Below are 12243 nucleotides of genomic sequence, written 5' to 3' on the forward strand. Positions count from 1 at the left end.
GACACCAGCCTACAGCAGACACACCCTGCACCAGGACACATCGGTGGACAGAACAAGGAAGCCCCTTTACAGACACCAAAGTCTGGGAGAAAGATACTCATACAACACAATCACACACTTTCAGGTGCATGCAAACTACCTGCATTTCCTCATATTCAGGTTTTATTGAACAGAATTAAAAAGACTGAATAGTTAGGAGAGTAAGTTCACAGGGTTGCAGGGGTGTCGAACTCCAGGCCTCAAGGGCCGGTGTCCTGCAGGTTTTAGATCTCACCCTGGGTCAACACACCTGAATCAAATGATTAGCTCCTTACCAGGTTTCTGGAAAACTTCAAGACTTATTGAGGAGGTACTTTAGCCATTTGAATGAGCTGTGTTGGATCAAGGACACATCGCCCTCGAGGCCTGGAGTTCGACACCTGTGGCTTAGTGGATTCATGTTGAAATACTGCATCCAAGTTTAGGAATCTGTTTAAACTCTACGTGAATGATGGAGTGTCGGTATCAGAGTAGAGAACATCCTCCATGGTGCTGTACTGTGTATTTCTACTTTTGCAGGGGGAGGATGGTGGGCTAAGTGAGCCACAGAGAGTGAGAACTGGACTTAGCAGATCTCACACAGGTAAAGACGCAGCCAGATGCACAGCCATGTGAAACAGAAAGTCTTGACAGGACTCTATGCAGTCCTATAAAAAAACAGCCAAGTCCTCTGCATGATTCAGCAGCTTGTAGGACCAACTTACGTAACAATAACTTGAATCATTAATTCTCTGTATGACCTTATCAGTCTCTCGCATCATTGTCAATACATTTTTCCTGCTCTTCTTTACATCATTGCTTCAGTTCATTGCGGTTTTGCAGGTTCTCTTTATGTCCTACCACAGTTTTTAATGAAGCTGATGTCTGGACTTTGGCTCAGCCATGGTAACACCTCGATGTTTGGGATCATTACCATGCCAAATAACCTACTCTCAGCCAAACTTTAGCTCTCAGATAGCATTACATTTGACTCTAGATGACTTTGGTGCACTGAGTTAAACTCAATAACTGCAAGGTGCACGGGTCTCGCAGCCCCAAGACAAGCCCAAATCACCACCCCTCCACCACTGTGCCTGACAGCTCATATGCTGTGTCTAAGTTTTCCAAACGTAACTGTGCATGATGGTGAGACAGCTCAAATTCGGTCTTGTTGGTCTGTCCAAATGACATTGTTTCAGAAGTTGTTTGTTCAGATGCAGCTTTTCAAAACTAAACCATGCTGCCATGGTCGTTTTTTCTCCTGGCACTCTAAAACAAGCCATAACTTATCTCACCAACCATTCTGTCATGAAGTTTAACATTTAACATGCTAACTGAGGCCCGTGGAGTCAGACATGCAGCTCTTTGGTTTTTTGCAGTTTCTCCAGGCTGCTACTTTCCAGGCTACATGACCAAAATTATGAATTAAGGCTGCTACTTTCCCCTCATATGGAACCAATAAAGGTGCACTTTGTTTTTTTCATGTGATCGCATAGAGTCCGACAACCACTTTCTTTTTCAAATGTCTGTTTATCAAACTTATGTTGAACAAATGGAAAGCTTTACTTTTAAAGGCTTTTTGCTTTTCTTGCTAGTTAGTACGTAAGATTAAAACTCAGTCATCCTGTCTACTTCTGCAAAATTGTGTTTTAATTCATGCAGTTTTTTAACTGTGTGTTTGCTGTCTCTCAAACTTTCTGCTCTAACTTAAAGAAAAGAAAGAAAAAAAAACAGGTTATTAGTATTTCTCTCCCTCCTGATCTTTGACCAGAAGCTTTTTTGACTTTGTGACTCTTGAGCTCACTTCACCCTCTTCCCTCTTGGCAGTGTGCTCCATTAGTCCACGATCCACTCTCTTGGACTCCTCAGACTCAGCTGGCCCGGCTCAGACTAGATCAATGGATCCAAAAGCTGCTAGAGAAGACCTAGTCTCTCCAAAACATCAGGAAACCATGGAGAGAGCCGCCAGGAAACACCTCAGCTTTGTTTTGGAGAATGAGAAGCAGCAATGAATGCAGACTGTGAGACACGGGGAGGGAGGGAGGAAAAACATATGAAAGCAAAGAACTCAGCGTGTTCCATCATTTGAAGTGATAAGTACCTTGTATTCCTTTAAGCACAGAGATGTGAGGTGCAAAGCAGAACTAGTAGAAGTCTTCAGCAATTTCATGGACGCATCCAAAGTAAATTCCTCATAAAATGAATTTAATGGTTTTATTTATTTATTCAGAGTATTTGCCGGCTACAATAAAGCTTTTCTCAGCTCTATGTTTCACCTCTTGAACAACTCTTGCATCTCCAGCCTAATTCATTTTCAAAGCACCATTCCCAGAGTAACACAAACATTACAAATACCTCGCAGTCATAAATGCTGATACCTGCTGCCCACAACGTCCTCACGCCAATCTTTCCTCTCCTTGTTTCCTTTACAAATGCACAGCAAAATACATACACTGGTAATCTGACGAGGACAGGCTTACTGCATCCTAAAATAACTCCTGTCCCCCCACCTCCCTCTGTTTGACCTGCTCAGTTACTGTAGCATTTTTTTCCTCACAGCTCCCAGCATGCCAGGGAGTGGCTGAGAGAGGCTGGCCATGTTCTTTAGGATTGGGACTGGGCAGACAGCCTTCAGAGTGGACACAAGTAAGGAGTCACTGACCTGAAGACTAAAAGCTAAGAGGAATCATACTTTAAAGCGGGGTAAAGGCCGGAGTTATGAGGGTGGGAGCTGCAGCCCTGTCTGGGGGGATTTTTGGGGTAATAGGGACTCTGTGTTTCTTCCTGGCATTTGGTACTGACTACTGGCTGGTCGCAAGCGACAACTGCGGACCATATAGATGGCAAACACAAACGACACCGATGGGGGACAAAGATGCCAACAGGACTGAGGTAGGACAGATAGAAGTGCGATTCCTAACATAAGCAATCACTGATCACTTCCATCAAAACACATCAATTCAATAACAGCAACCGAAAATATTATTTTTAACTGGTCACACGTGAAAACCACAAAAAGAATAAACGGGGAAACCCGATCAGGTGCTGTGGACTCGCTGCTGTGTGAGCTATGCCACTATAAGATATTTAAAGATGTCCTGAAGCAATTTACAACCTTGTTTCCAAAGAAGCTGGGAGGCTGTGCAAAACACATTTATAATCACAGAACATATGAGTTTTAATTAAAACTAGAACAAGGAAAACAGCAAATGTTGAAGCAGAGGGATTTTGTTTTTAAAAGAAAAAAATATAAGTTTAGAATTTGATGCTACCTGGTCAGCATTACCAGTTACCTGAGTAATGCTCACTAATGGCTCAGGGGGTTTGGAAGCGCATCTGTAACTGAAAGGTTGCCGGTTTGATCTCCGGGCTCTCTGTCCTGCTCGTTATGTTCTTGGGCAAGACACTTTACCGTACTGGTGATGGCCAGAGGGGCCGATGGCGCGATATGGCAGCCTCGCTTCTGTCAGTCTGCCCCGGGGCAGCTGTGGCTACAACTGTAGCTTGCCTCCACCAGTGTGTGAATGAATAGTGGAATTGTAAAGCGCTTTGGGTGCCTTGAAAAGTGCTATATAAATACAATCCATTATTAATCTACTTCCATACCAACACAGGTACTAACTTTTAACCGTGTCAGGGCAGAGGACTCTTAACCTCTTTGGCCTGCAAGAGAAAGCAGTCAGGCTACAGTTTTCCACTTTGCCTCTTAGATAAGTTCAACTGGAGTGTTTTTAAAAAATATGTTTTTGTCTCTTTAATGGCATAGCAAAGGTCTTGCATTTGTGAATCCAGTAAAAGTTGCTGACTGACAATCATTATCAGAAGTCTTCCTGATTTGGAAACCACTGCATTTTTTTTTTTTGACCGATTACACTCTGCCCAAACGTGTGGGAGGCCAGGGATGTCTAAACTCATTTTACATAGTGGTTAGTACAGCCCAGTTTGATCTTAAGTAGACTGGACCAGTAAAACTCCCCTTTCTGTCAGTGTAAAGACTTTGATCCAAACATTAAATCCATGAGATGTCTCAATATAAGAACAAGAAGTGCAGTTTAAACAGCACGCCTCAGTCCTTCCACATGATAAATTCGCAAAAGTACAGAAAAAGTTCAGCTTGCTCATTCCCTGCACTGTCCTCACTGGTACTTTACAAGTTGTTGGAGATCTTCATCAGAAAAGCTGTAAAACGTATGAAAATACAGTTAAAGGTTCAAAATCAATGGGCCTGATTGGAGCTGTTGCCGGGTTGATTCTGGCCCCCGGACCTTATGTTTGGCCTTCCTGTTGTAGGTGACTGCACTTCTGTAAAGTGTGCAGGAGAGGAGTTAGAAGAGACATGTGGACTTGTAGTTTGTATTTAGTGGCCTTTATGATCTTACAACAATACCTCCAAATGCACTTTTCATCAAACCCTCCCTGCTCATTACACACCTACATTCTGACTTCACATCCAGAGTTTGTGACACAGCATCCCATCATACACACTACAGTAGCATCTTTGTGAAGATGAGCATGGCTCTGGTTAAAATATGAACATGCTGATATTAAGCAAATAAGCAGCCGAGGTATTATTTCATGAGTAGGAGACAAAAACAGGGATTATATAGAGTATGTCAGAGTAATCCACCCAGATGTTGAGATCTTTCAGTCTGGACCACAGCTGTGGACCACCCAGTCATCACACACTGACATCCTTGATAACCTTTTGCTGCCATCAGCATGCTGCGGAATATTTGAGTGTATTTCATAGATTTAATATTTTTGGACCATCACTTCGACTGCCAGCTGTAAAATAAAAGCAGTTCGGGGTAAGGTTTGACAAAACTGTGGCACCTTGATACGACTGTTTTTACACGGCGAGTAGGACTCTCACTGACGAGCCGGCTGAGCTTCATGTGTAAAATCAGTGGAGTGGCCCTTTAATTTTCCAGTTTATTCTCCCATGAAGCACTTGTGGGAAAGTTCAAAGAGTGCAACGTAAGGGATATATTTATAAAAGCTAATCCCCCAGTGAATTCCTCCGTAACATCACAGAAACAAAGTCTTTCATTTTCAATAAAACAGGATGATTAAAGTTGTTGTGTTATTCGGCGCCATCAATCATATTTCTGACAAGCGAGCAGAGAATATAAGTTCCCCCTCGAAAACCTCACAGACCAGCAGGCCATAATCAGAACCACGTTTGATGCCGTGGCTCCAGTGAAGTAGAGAATCACACAGAGCCGCGAGCGCAGACGTGTTGACAGCGCTGACAGAAAATGGGATTCATCCATCTTTAGGTATTCGAGCATCTATCTGTGTGATGTCAGTCTGTCTTCCATTTCTTTTTCTTAGACGCTGTTGGTGGAAGAAGCGAGTACCTCCCCTCCTTCCCTCACGCTGCACCACGAGGGCTTTTTCTGGCGCTGTGCGTTTCAGGTGGAGCCCACGACGCACGCAGTGCTGGCCACTCTCTTCAGTACGTAGGCGAAACTTTCCTCTAGTTAAGCTGAGCAAAGGTTTTCCTGGGAGTTGTCCAATGTGGTTGCGTGTCCCTTGCTCAACACTGCGGTCTCCTTGACATGCTACAAGTGCAGAAAAGAAAAATGCCCATATGTGACAGTAAATGTAAAGGATTGCTAAAATATGTTGTTTATGGGGTGTTTTGGGGCTTTTTGTTTTCCCCCGACTGCATTTTGCATTTGTGTCTTTTTTATTTTCTGCTGCACTTAATGTTTCATCACTGAATTGAAAAAGAAATCCAGAACAACCATTGAGCATATTGTTATTCAAGTGGCCCGATAGCTGAGTGTGCTTCTGCCACTCATTCAGACACTGCTTTTAGAAAATCTAGTCAATGATGGGAAATAAAAGGCAACAATAAAGTCAGTACTGAATTATGTGTAAGCCTTAATATGTCTGCTGTTTATTGTGGTTATAGACCTTTGCCCATTATTTTGAGTGATTATTTTTGTAAACATTTCTCATTTTTTTAACTATAGCAAACCAGCCAGAGTCTAAGGTTTGCATCCATGGTTACCTCTTCCCGCTACCGGTTGCAGTTGGACAAGTCCCTCATCCAAATTATGACCCCACAGCAGGTAATTCACAGTCTCAAATATATGCTGCATGGACACACGTCTTTCTGTTTCCTGTTGTTCAGTAGTGAGGTCAAATCTGTAAGACATTTTATGAACAACAAAATATGTACAAATAATCGTGGATAGATTATTTGACGCCAGCTGGGTGAGAGGCAGAGGTTTGGAGAAGATTGATATGAGGATGCCGGATACACCAAGTGCCTATCTGGGAAACGGAGAGAAAGACGGGGAGGGTGGGACCTAAAAGCGAGAACAGACAGGTGTTTGGAGCAGGTACAGGTATTTAGAAGAGGAGTGCTTAAGGTGTAGTCTCACTCCTAAACTTCAAGTAAAATTATCTTTGATACAAATCTTTGATACATGATTGAGAAATAGTTTTTACTCTTGAATAAAAATATGGGTATTTCCCAAATGCTGTTTAACAGAGCGATAACTTGTTTTTAGCACAGCTTGTCTGAACATCCTTGTTTTATTTTGGATGCTTACATTATTTTTGCTTTGCACATAGAAACAAAATTATTTCACAAAAACTACCAGGTTCCAAATAATTACCTCCTCGATGCTAACAGTCAGTCGTTTACTCTTTTTGCTGGATAACAGCCTGCAGTCGTTTGTTGTAGTTTTCAACATGTCTCACATGCTCTCCAGATTTGATGGTCTTCCAGCAGGGACCCTGGTTTTCAGTTCATCCCACAGTGATTTTCAAGTCAGGGCTTTGCATTTTTTGAACTGGCCAGTCAGTAACATTTACTTTGGTGTTCTGGAGGTAGTTCTTCCCCAGGAGCGACATATTTTGGGTTGTTGTTGTGTTTAAAGATAAAGAGACGACCCAGACTCAGGTTTGTTTTTGAATGCTTTTAAAATCTTCACATAAACTTCATGATTCCTTCCACCTCGATGAGATTCCCAGTTCCAGACCCACTGAAGCATCCACCCATCATGATCCTCCCACCACCGTGTTTCACTGTGGGGACGCTTTAAGATGTAGAACTCTCACTACTTTCTCCAAACATCAGCAAAGTGTCTGTGGACAAAGAGCTCTAGTTTTATCTCCTCTTCTCGCTCTTCTAGTGTGCATTATCTGTCTCTAGGGTGTCCTTAGCACACCGCAGTCTGGCTTGAAGGTGTGTCTTCTGCAGAAGTGAAGTTTTTCCTGGTCTCCAATCTCGCATCATTCCTGTGCAGGGCTCTAGTGATTGTCTCATTTGAGACTACAATTCCCAACTTGGCTAAATCATTCATGGGTGTCTTCGCAGTTATTCTGGGCTCTCTAGAAACATCTCTCACTAGTTTTCTTTCCAGAATCTTTGAAATCTTTCACTTCCTACCACTGCCAGGCGTGTTCTGTACTCTGTGGGTTTCTTGGAATTTATTGAGGATACTCCTCACTCCTGTTCTTGACACTTGTATAACAAATTCCTTCGATCCGTTAAAAGAAGCAACGCTTAGTAATTTTGGCCTCATCTGTAGGTCCCCACATATATATCAGTAGTAAATCCCATCTTTGCTACAGCAGTAAAGATTTAGCAGAGAAATACTTAATCTGGTATTTATTATTCAGTCAAAAAGTGCTCATATTACAGCCTAAACGTATCAGGACCATATCGAAGTTATTAAAGGACCAGCCTGAAGGAACAGTCTATTTTGGGAAACACTTTTTTGTGCTTTCTTGCTAAGTGTTTCATGGGAAGATGGGAAACACTCTTCTATTTGTGTGTTAAATAGGACAGCATTTAACCACATCTACAGATGGCTGGTTGTTTCCAATCTTCTTGCAAAAGATCAGAACCAGCGTTGCCTTCCTGTGACTGAAACCAAACAAAATGAACACGTAATGACTGATGTGGAAGAGCAGTTTTCTTGCTTTCTTTTTCTCAGAGCCAGAGTAACTGGATGCTGACTTTAGCTTCTTACATGTAAATGATCCGTTCTTATATGACATCCTTTTAACCTTGGCAGCTCTACAAAGCACTTTGCAATGTGTTTCCTATTCTTCCATTCACACACATACACAAAAATCCTGGGTAGGAATGCAAGACTCGCCAGCCGACAGGAGCAACCTGGGCTTCAGCATCTTGCTTGCGGACCGGTCAGCAAATGAATCCAAGGGGCTGGGATTAAACTGAAAACCTGAGCAAAAACACCCTTTCTTTGCAGAACACTTATGGGATTCCACTGCTGTGCTTGTGTTTCTTGCAGTGTTTCGGGGCTTCTGGACCGTGCTGATAATCCTCGGACTCGTCTTAGCTCTGGCTGGAGGCTTCCTCTTGGTCTGTGGTGTTCCTTTCATCAGCTACAAACTCTACAAGTTGGGCGGGGCCTTCCTCTTAGCTGCTGGTAAAATATAGACTGCTGCCTGTGCATCTATGTGTGTGTGTAGGTCCTAACTGTAGCGTGAAATAAGAGACGAATGCACAGACGCACATTCATTCTGCAGCCTTTGCTGCTGTCAGCTGTTCATACCTGTCACATGATAAACACACACCCGGCACGCGGAGCAGCAGATGTCACTCTGCAGTGTTGTCACTATAACGACAGCAGTAAACACTGCCGCCGTGGTAACAGTAGAGATGAAGAGGAGCTGCGTTCCTCTGCAGCCACTCACAGCACTGACGGCCTCTGTGTCTGTCTCTCTAATACTGTCTCTCTCCGCAGCCTGCCTGTTCCTGTTCACGCTTCTGCTCTACGTCCTGTGGATGGAGGTGGTGGATGTGAAGAGCTACATCCTTCAGGAGAGAGGGGAAACATGTCCGAACGCTGAGGTTTCAGTCCTCTACGGCCTGTCATTCATGGTGGCGGCTGCCGGAGTGCCCCTGGAGCTCATCTCTGGTTTGGTCTTCTTGCTGGTAGGCCGTGCAATTCATGCCAGCAAGTGACCTGCCCGCCTGGATCACAGGGTGGAGAGGAGGGGAGCGGGTGGTGGTGGAGAGGCCTGACTTTTTTATGTCCTGCACTTGACTGGATTAGCGTGTTTTTGGGATGTAAGTACAGGAAAGACTGCCGCTGCTTTGGGTCTCCTGGAAGTTTTCTGTCTGTCTCCCACTTTGCTTAATTTCTCCTCAAATGTCACTATTTACTTAAACATGTTATCGCTGCCATGTTTTACTATCGCCACAAATGATAAGCAGACGGTGAGAAGTGCACGGGTGAGCCAGCTGTGTCCTGATTCTGGCGCGTGATCAAAGTGTGTTTAGCTGCAGCAGAGTGAGGTGGGAGGCAGGAATGGCTGGGTGGACTGGAGGCTTGGGGAGAGGGTGGGGGTGGAGCGGGAAAGAGGAAGATATTGGGGGGGGAGAGACAGAAAGAGAGAGGGAGAATTGATGCATGGAGGGGGGCACAAGGGTGCTTTGAGAAATGAACAGCTGTTTGTGGGTTTGGTTGGTGTACAGCAGGCCAGCCACCTGCCTCCTTCACCCCAATCACATTTTACTCCTCATTCAATCCCCCCATGCTTTATTGTTTCTTTCTGGTTTTTTGTTCTTTTTTCCACCTTTTACAGAAACTTTAGATTTAGATTTCAAACCCAGAGTGCAGCTAAATCCAAAAATAATTCCCAAAATGAGCTGTGCCCTATAGGAATCTTTTCTTGTGTTATTCAAAAGGAGAAACGCTGACGTGTGATTGTATCACAAGTGCTACAATATTAGCTCGTCTTTCCTTTTCACTGCTCTGAATGGAAACAAGCGGCCGGACTCTCGATCACATATCAGCTTTCATCTGAGGAGCAAGAACGGCAGTGATAGTGGTGGGGTGTATGTCTGCTTCAAAGGACTCGACACACGTGTGTTCATGCACACGCAAACACACACACATACACGCTGTGATCAAACTGTCCACTGATTTCTGAAATACACGTGCACATAATATCTAAATATCGTTACTAGAGCTGCTTTATGCAAGACCGACTGTAACATCTTTGCAATGAAATTCTGTGTGTGGAATTATTTCTGTGCAGAAAATACAACAACATATATCAATAAAACTGATTCGACTTTGTGACATAACAAATGAACACTGGGTCCTTTGAGCAGGAAGTCTGAACAGCTGAGCACAGCTGGTTTCTGACAGGATTTCAACCACAGGGGGAAAAAAAGCACCACTTCTGATCTGAGGAAGCGTGATGACAGTCTGACAGATGAAAAACAAACAGAAGAAGTCAAAGCCTGTGGCATGCAGTCAGTGATTTGCTAGTGGCGCTACATGCGAGGCCGATGATGTGGTTGTCGCTACCATTGCTGGCCACTCAGACAGACTTGGACCAGCGGATGTCTCCAGTGACAGTTGAGCTTTAATGGCATGTTTTACATTAGCTTTGTTTTCTGTTAAGTGTACTATCACTGAAAATAATTTAATAGCAAGTAATAAGTGTCCTGTTTTCATTCCATTTAAGGAGCACTTAGCATTCCCTCTGAAAAGAAGGTCTTTGATTAGGCGATGGCTGTCAGGCTCGAGGACGTGAGGGTCCTGAAAGAGATGAGGCAACACTGGAAGTCTTTCAGGCAAAGGGACCGAATGGCACTGGGGAGGAAGTTAGGAACAGAGAGTGGGTAGTGCAGCTTGTCCTAGCATAATCCCTTTAAGTATTTGGGCCCTGTCCTTAGAACTCTTTGAACAGGTCAAAATATTCTTCTGGTTCACTGAAATTTGAGAAGAAAAAAAAAAGAAGAAGAGGAAATAAACATTGCAGCCATTGTATTGTCTTTTGACTGCCCATTAGAAGACCCTTGCAGTTTACTCAGGCCTGAAAATGTTTTTAAAAAGTCTTTCGAATCTGCAAACCTCCCATTTTAGCTGCTCGTCGGGTGACTAAAAACGTTTTTATGAACCGCTTTTATGTGACAATTACGTGAATAATAAGAATAAGAAGAGATTCCTGACTGAACTTCTTTACTTTGTTGTGTGTAACCTAAAGGCCATGACTCAGGCCTGTGGTCTATATTGAGAACCAAACTCTTTCAGACTCTCGGGGCTTATGATGAACCATGAGGGGCTTGAACAGTACGACAGCAGTTTGTGTAACTAAAAGAGAAGTACATCTCCTGATTCTTTAAACACATACTCACTGTAATAGTAACTTTGATTTGCATTTTCTGTTAACAACACGAGGAGCCATGAGCATAAATATCCTCTCCTGCCAAGACCTCTGCTGAGACCCCACCTGCTGTCTTCCCCTCTCCATACCTGTTTTATAAAAGAGCTAATCATCATTCCTTGTGGTAGCTCTAACTCTTTCTGTTCAAGCTCGGTGAGTTAAATTAAGAGAAAGGGTACCTACTTAAAAAACTGACTAATAAGGTTTAAATATACATGATTATGAGAGTTGTCTGGTCCTCATCTTGAAACTGAACCCATCACAAATAATGTTAGCGCATACGCTGTTAGCCCTGAAGCTAGGCTAGCCTCAATTCTTTCAGTTTACGTCCTGTAAGTCATGAGCAGAAGAAAACTAAAACTTCTAATGATTGTGTAGGAAGACTTTAATACTGTATCAACTCGCTGACTTATTCTGCTCATAATATCTGTTGAATATGTCAAAGTATAAGTGCAGCTTAGCATGAGTTGACTGTGTTACAAAGTAGGCACTGCATTTCGTAGACATTTTTTCTGTAAAAATAAGCACATAATGACGTATTCTCATAAATGTTAAACAACTGACCTTCGATTAAGCTGATTCTTTGACTACTTAATTAATATGTGTAATTAATGGATGTTTATTAATACATCCTTCATAAATATCAGTGTTAGCTAGCTAATGCTAGCGAAATACAAAGATCGATGTATATCAGTAGGATTACTGCTTATCCAATTTGAATTCAGGATATCAGCCATGTTATTGCTATTGCCATGCTAATCAGCTTTCTTTTAAAGTTAATGCTTTGGTTAAATGTACTTTGGTACAGTTTTTTTCTTTTTCACAAAAACATAATATATGTAATATGATTCAGAGTGCTACCTACTGACCTTTAGGGATAGAAACAAAGTATTGATCCTATTGTTGTAGCTTTAATCAAATGGCAGGAAATTTCACTGAAACTTGGCTTGCTGCTGCTGGGACCACAAAAGCTGTATGAATTGAGAATCGGGGTTACTAAAACCCCATGACTCTTGACTGTTAGAGTCATTTTACTCTTTGTCTATTTAGGAT

General features: G+C 42.8%; 1 protein-coding gene across 2 annotated transcripts; it reads left to right on the forward strand.

The window, feature by feature from the left end:
* Positions 1-14: 14 nt before the first annotated feature.
* Positions 15-10510, forward strand: LOC102206310 (transmembrane protein 182-like). 2 transcript variants are annotated; one of them, XM_005719529.2, is made up of 7 exons: positions 15-124; positions 559-622; positions 1846-2910; positions 5353-5476; positions 6000-6098; positions 8298-8435; positions 8754-10510. In XM_005719529.2, the coding sequence occupies exons 3-7, from the start codon at positions 2737-2739 to the stop codon at positions 8972-8974; spliced, it is 756 nt and encodes a 251-aa protein (XP_005719586.1). In that variant the 5' UTR covers positions 15-124; positions 559-622; positions 1846-2736; the 3' UTR covers positions 8975-10510. The 2 variants fall into 2 exon arrangements, with proteins under 2 accessions (XP_005719586.1, XP_005719587.1); XM_005719530.2 differs by lacking the exon at positions 8298-8435.
* The last annotated feature ends 1733 nt before the right edge of the window (positions 10511-12243 follow it).

The sequence above is a fragment of the Pundamilia nyererei genome, unplaced genomic scaffold (assembly GCF_000239375.1).
Source record: "Pundamilia nyererei isolate P.nyererei 1_Seehausen unplaced genomic scaffold, PunNye1.0 scaffold00001, whole genome shotgun sequence".
Lineage (NCBI taxonomy): Eukaryota > Metazoa > Chordata > Actinopteri > Cichliformes > Cichlidae > Pundamilia > Pundamilia nyererei.

What these genes read in the sequence shown, in the direction of transcription:
- LOC102206310 (XM_005719529.2), top strand. Translation starts at nt 2,737, where the DNA reads ATGAGGGTGGGAGCTGCAGCCCTGTCTGGGGGGATTTTTGGGGTAATA. An exon ending in AAATTATGACCCCACAGCAG is followed by an intron (nt 6,099 to 8,297) that starts GTAATTCACAGT and finishes TGTTTCTTGCAG; the next exon opens with TGTTTCGGGGCTTCTGGACC. An exon ending in GGCCTTCCTCTTAGCTGCTG is followed by an intron (nt 8,436 to 8,753) that starts GTAAAATATAGA and finishes CTCTCTCCGCAG; the next exon opens with CCTGCCTGTTCCTGTTCACG.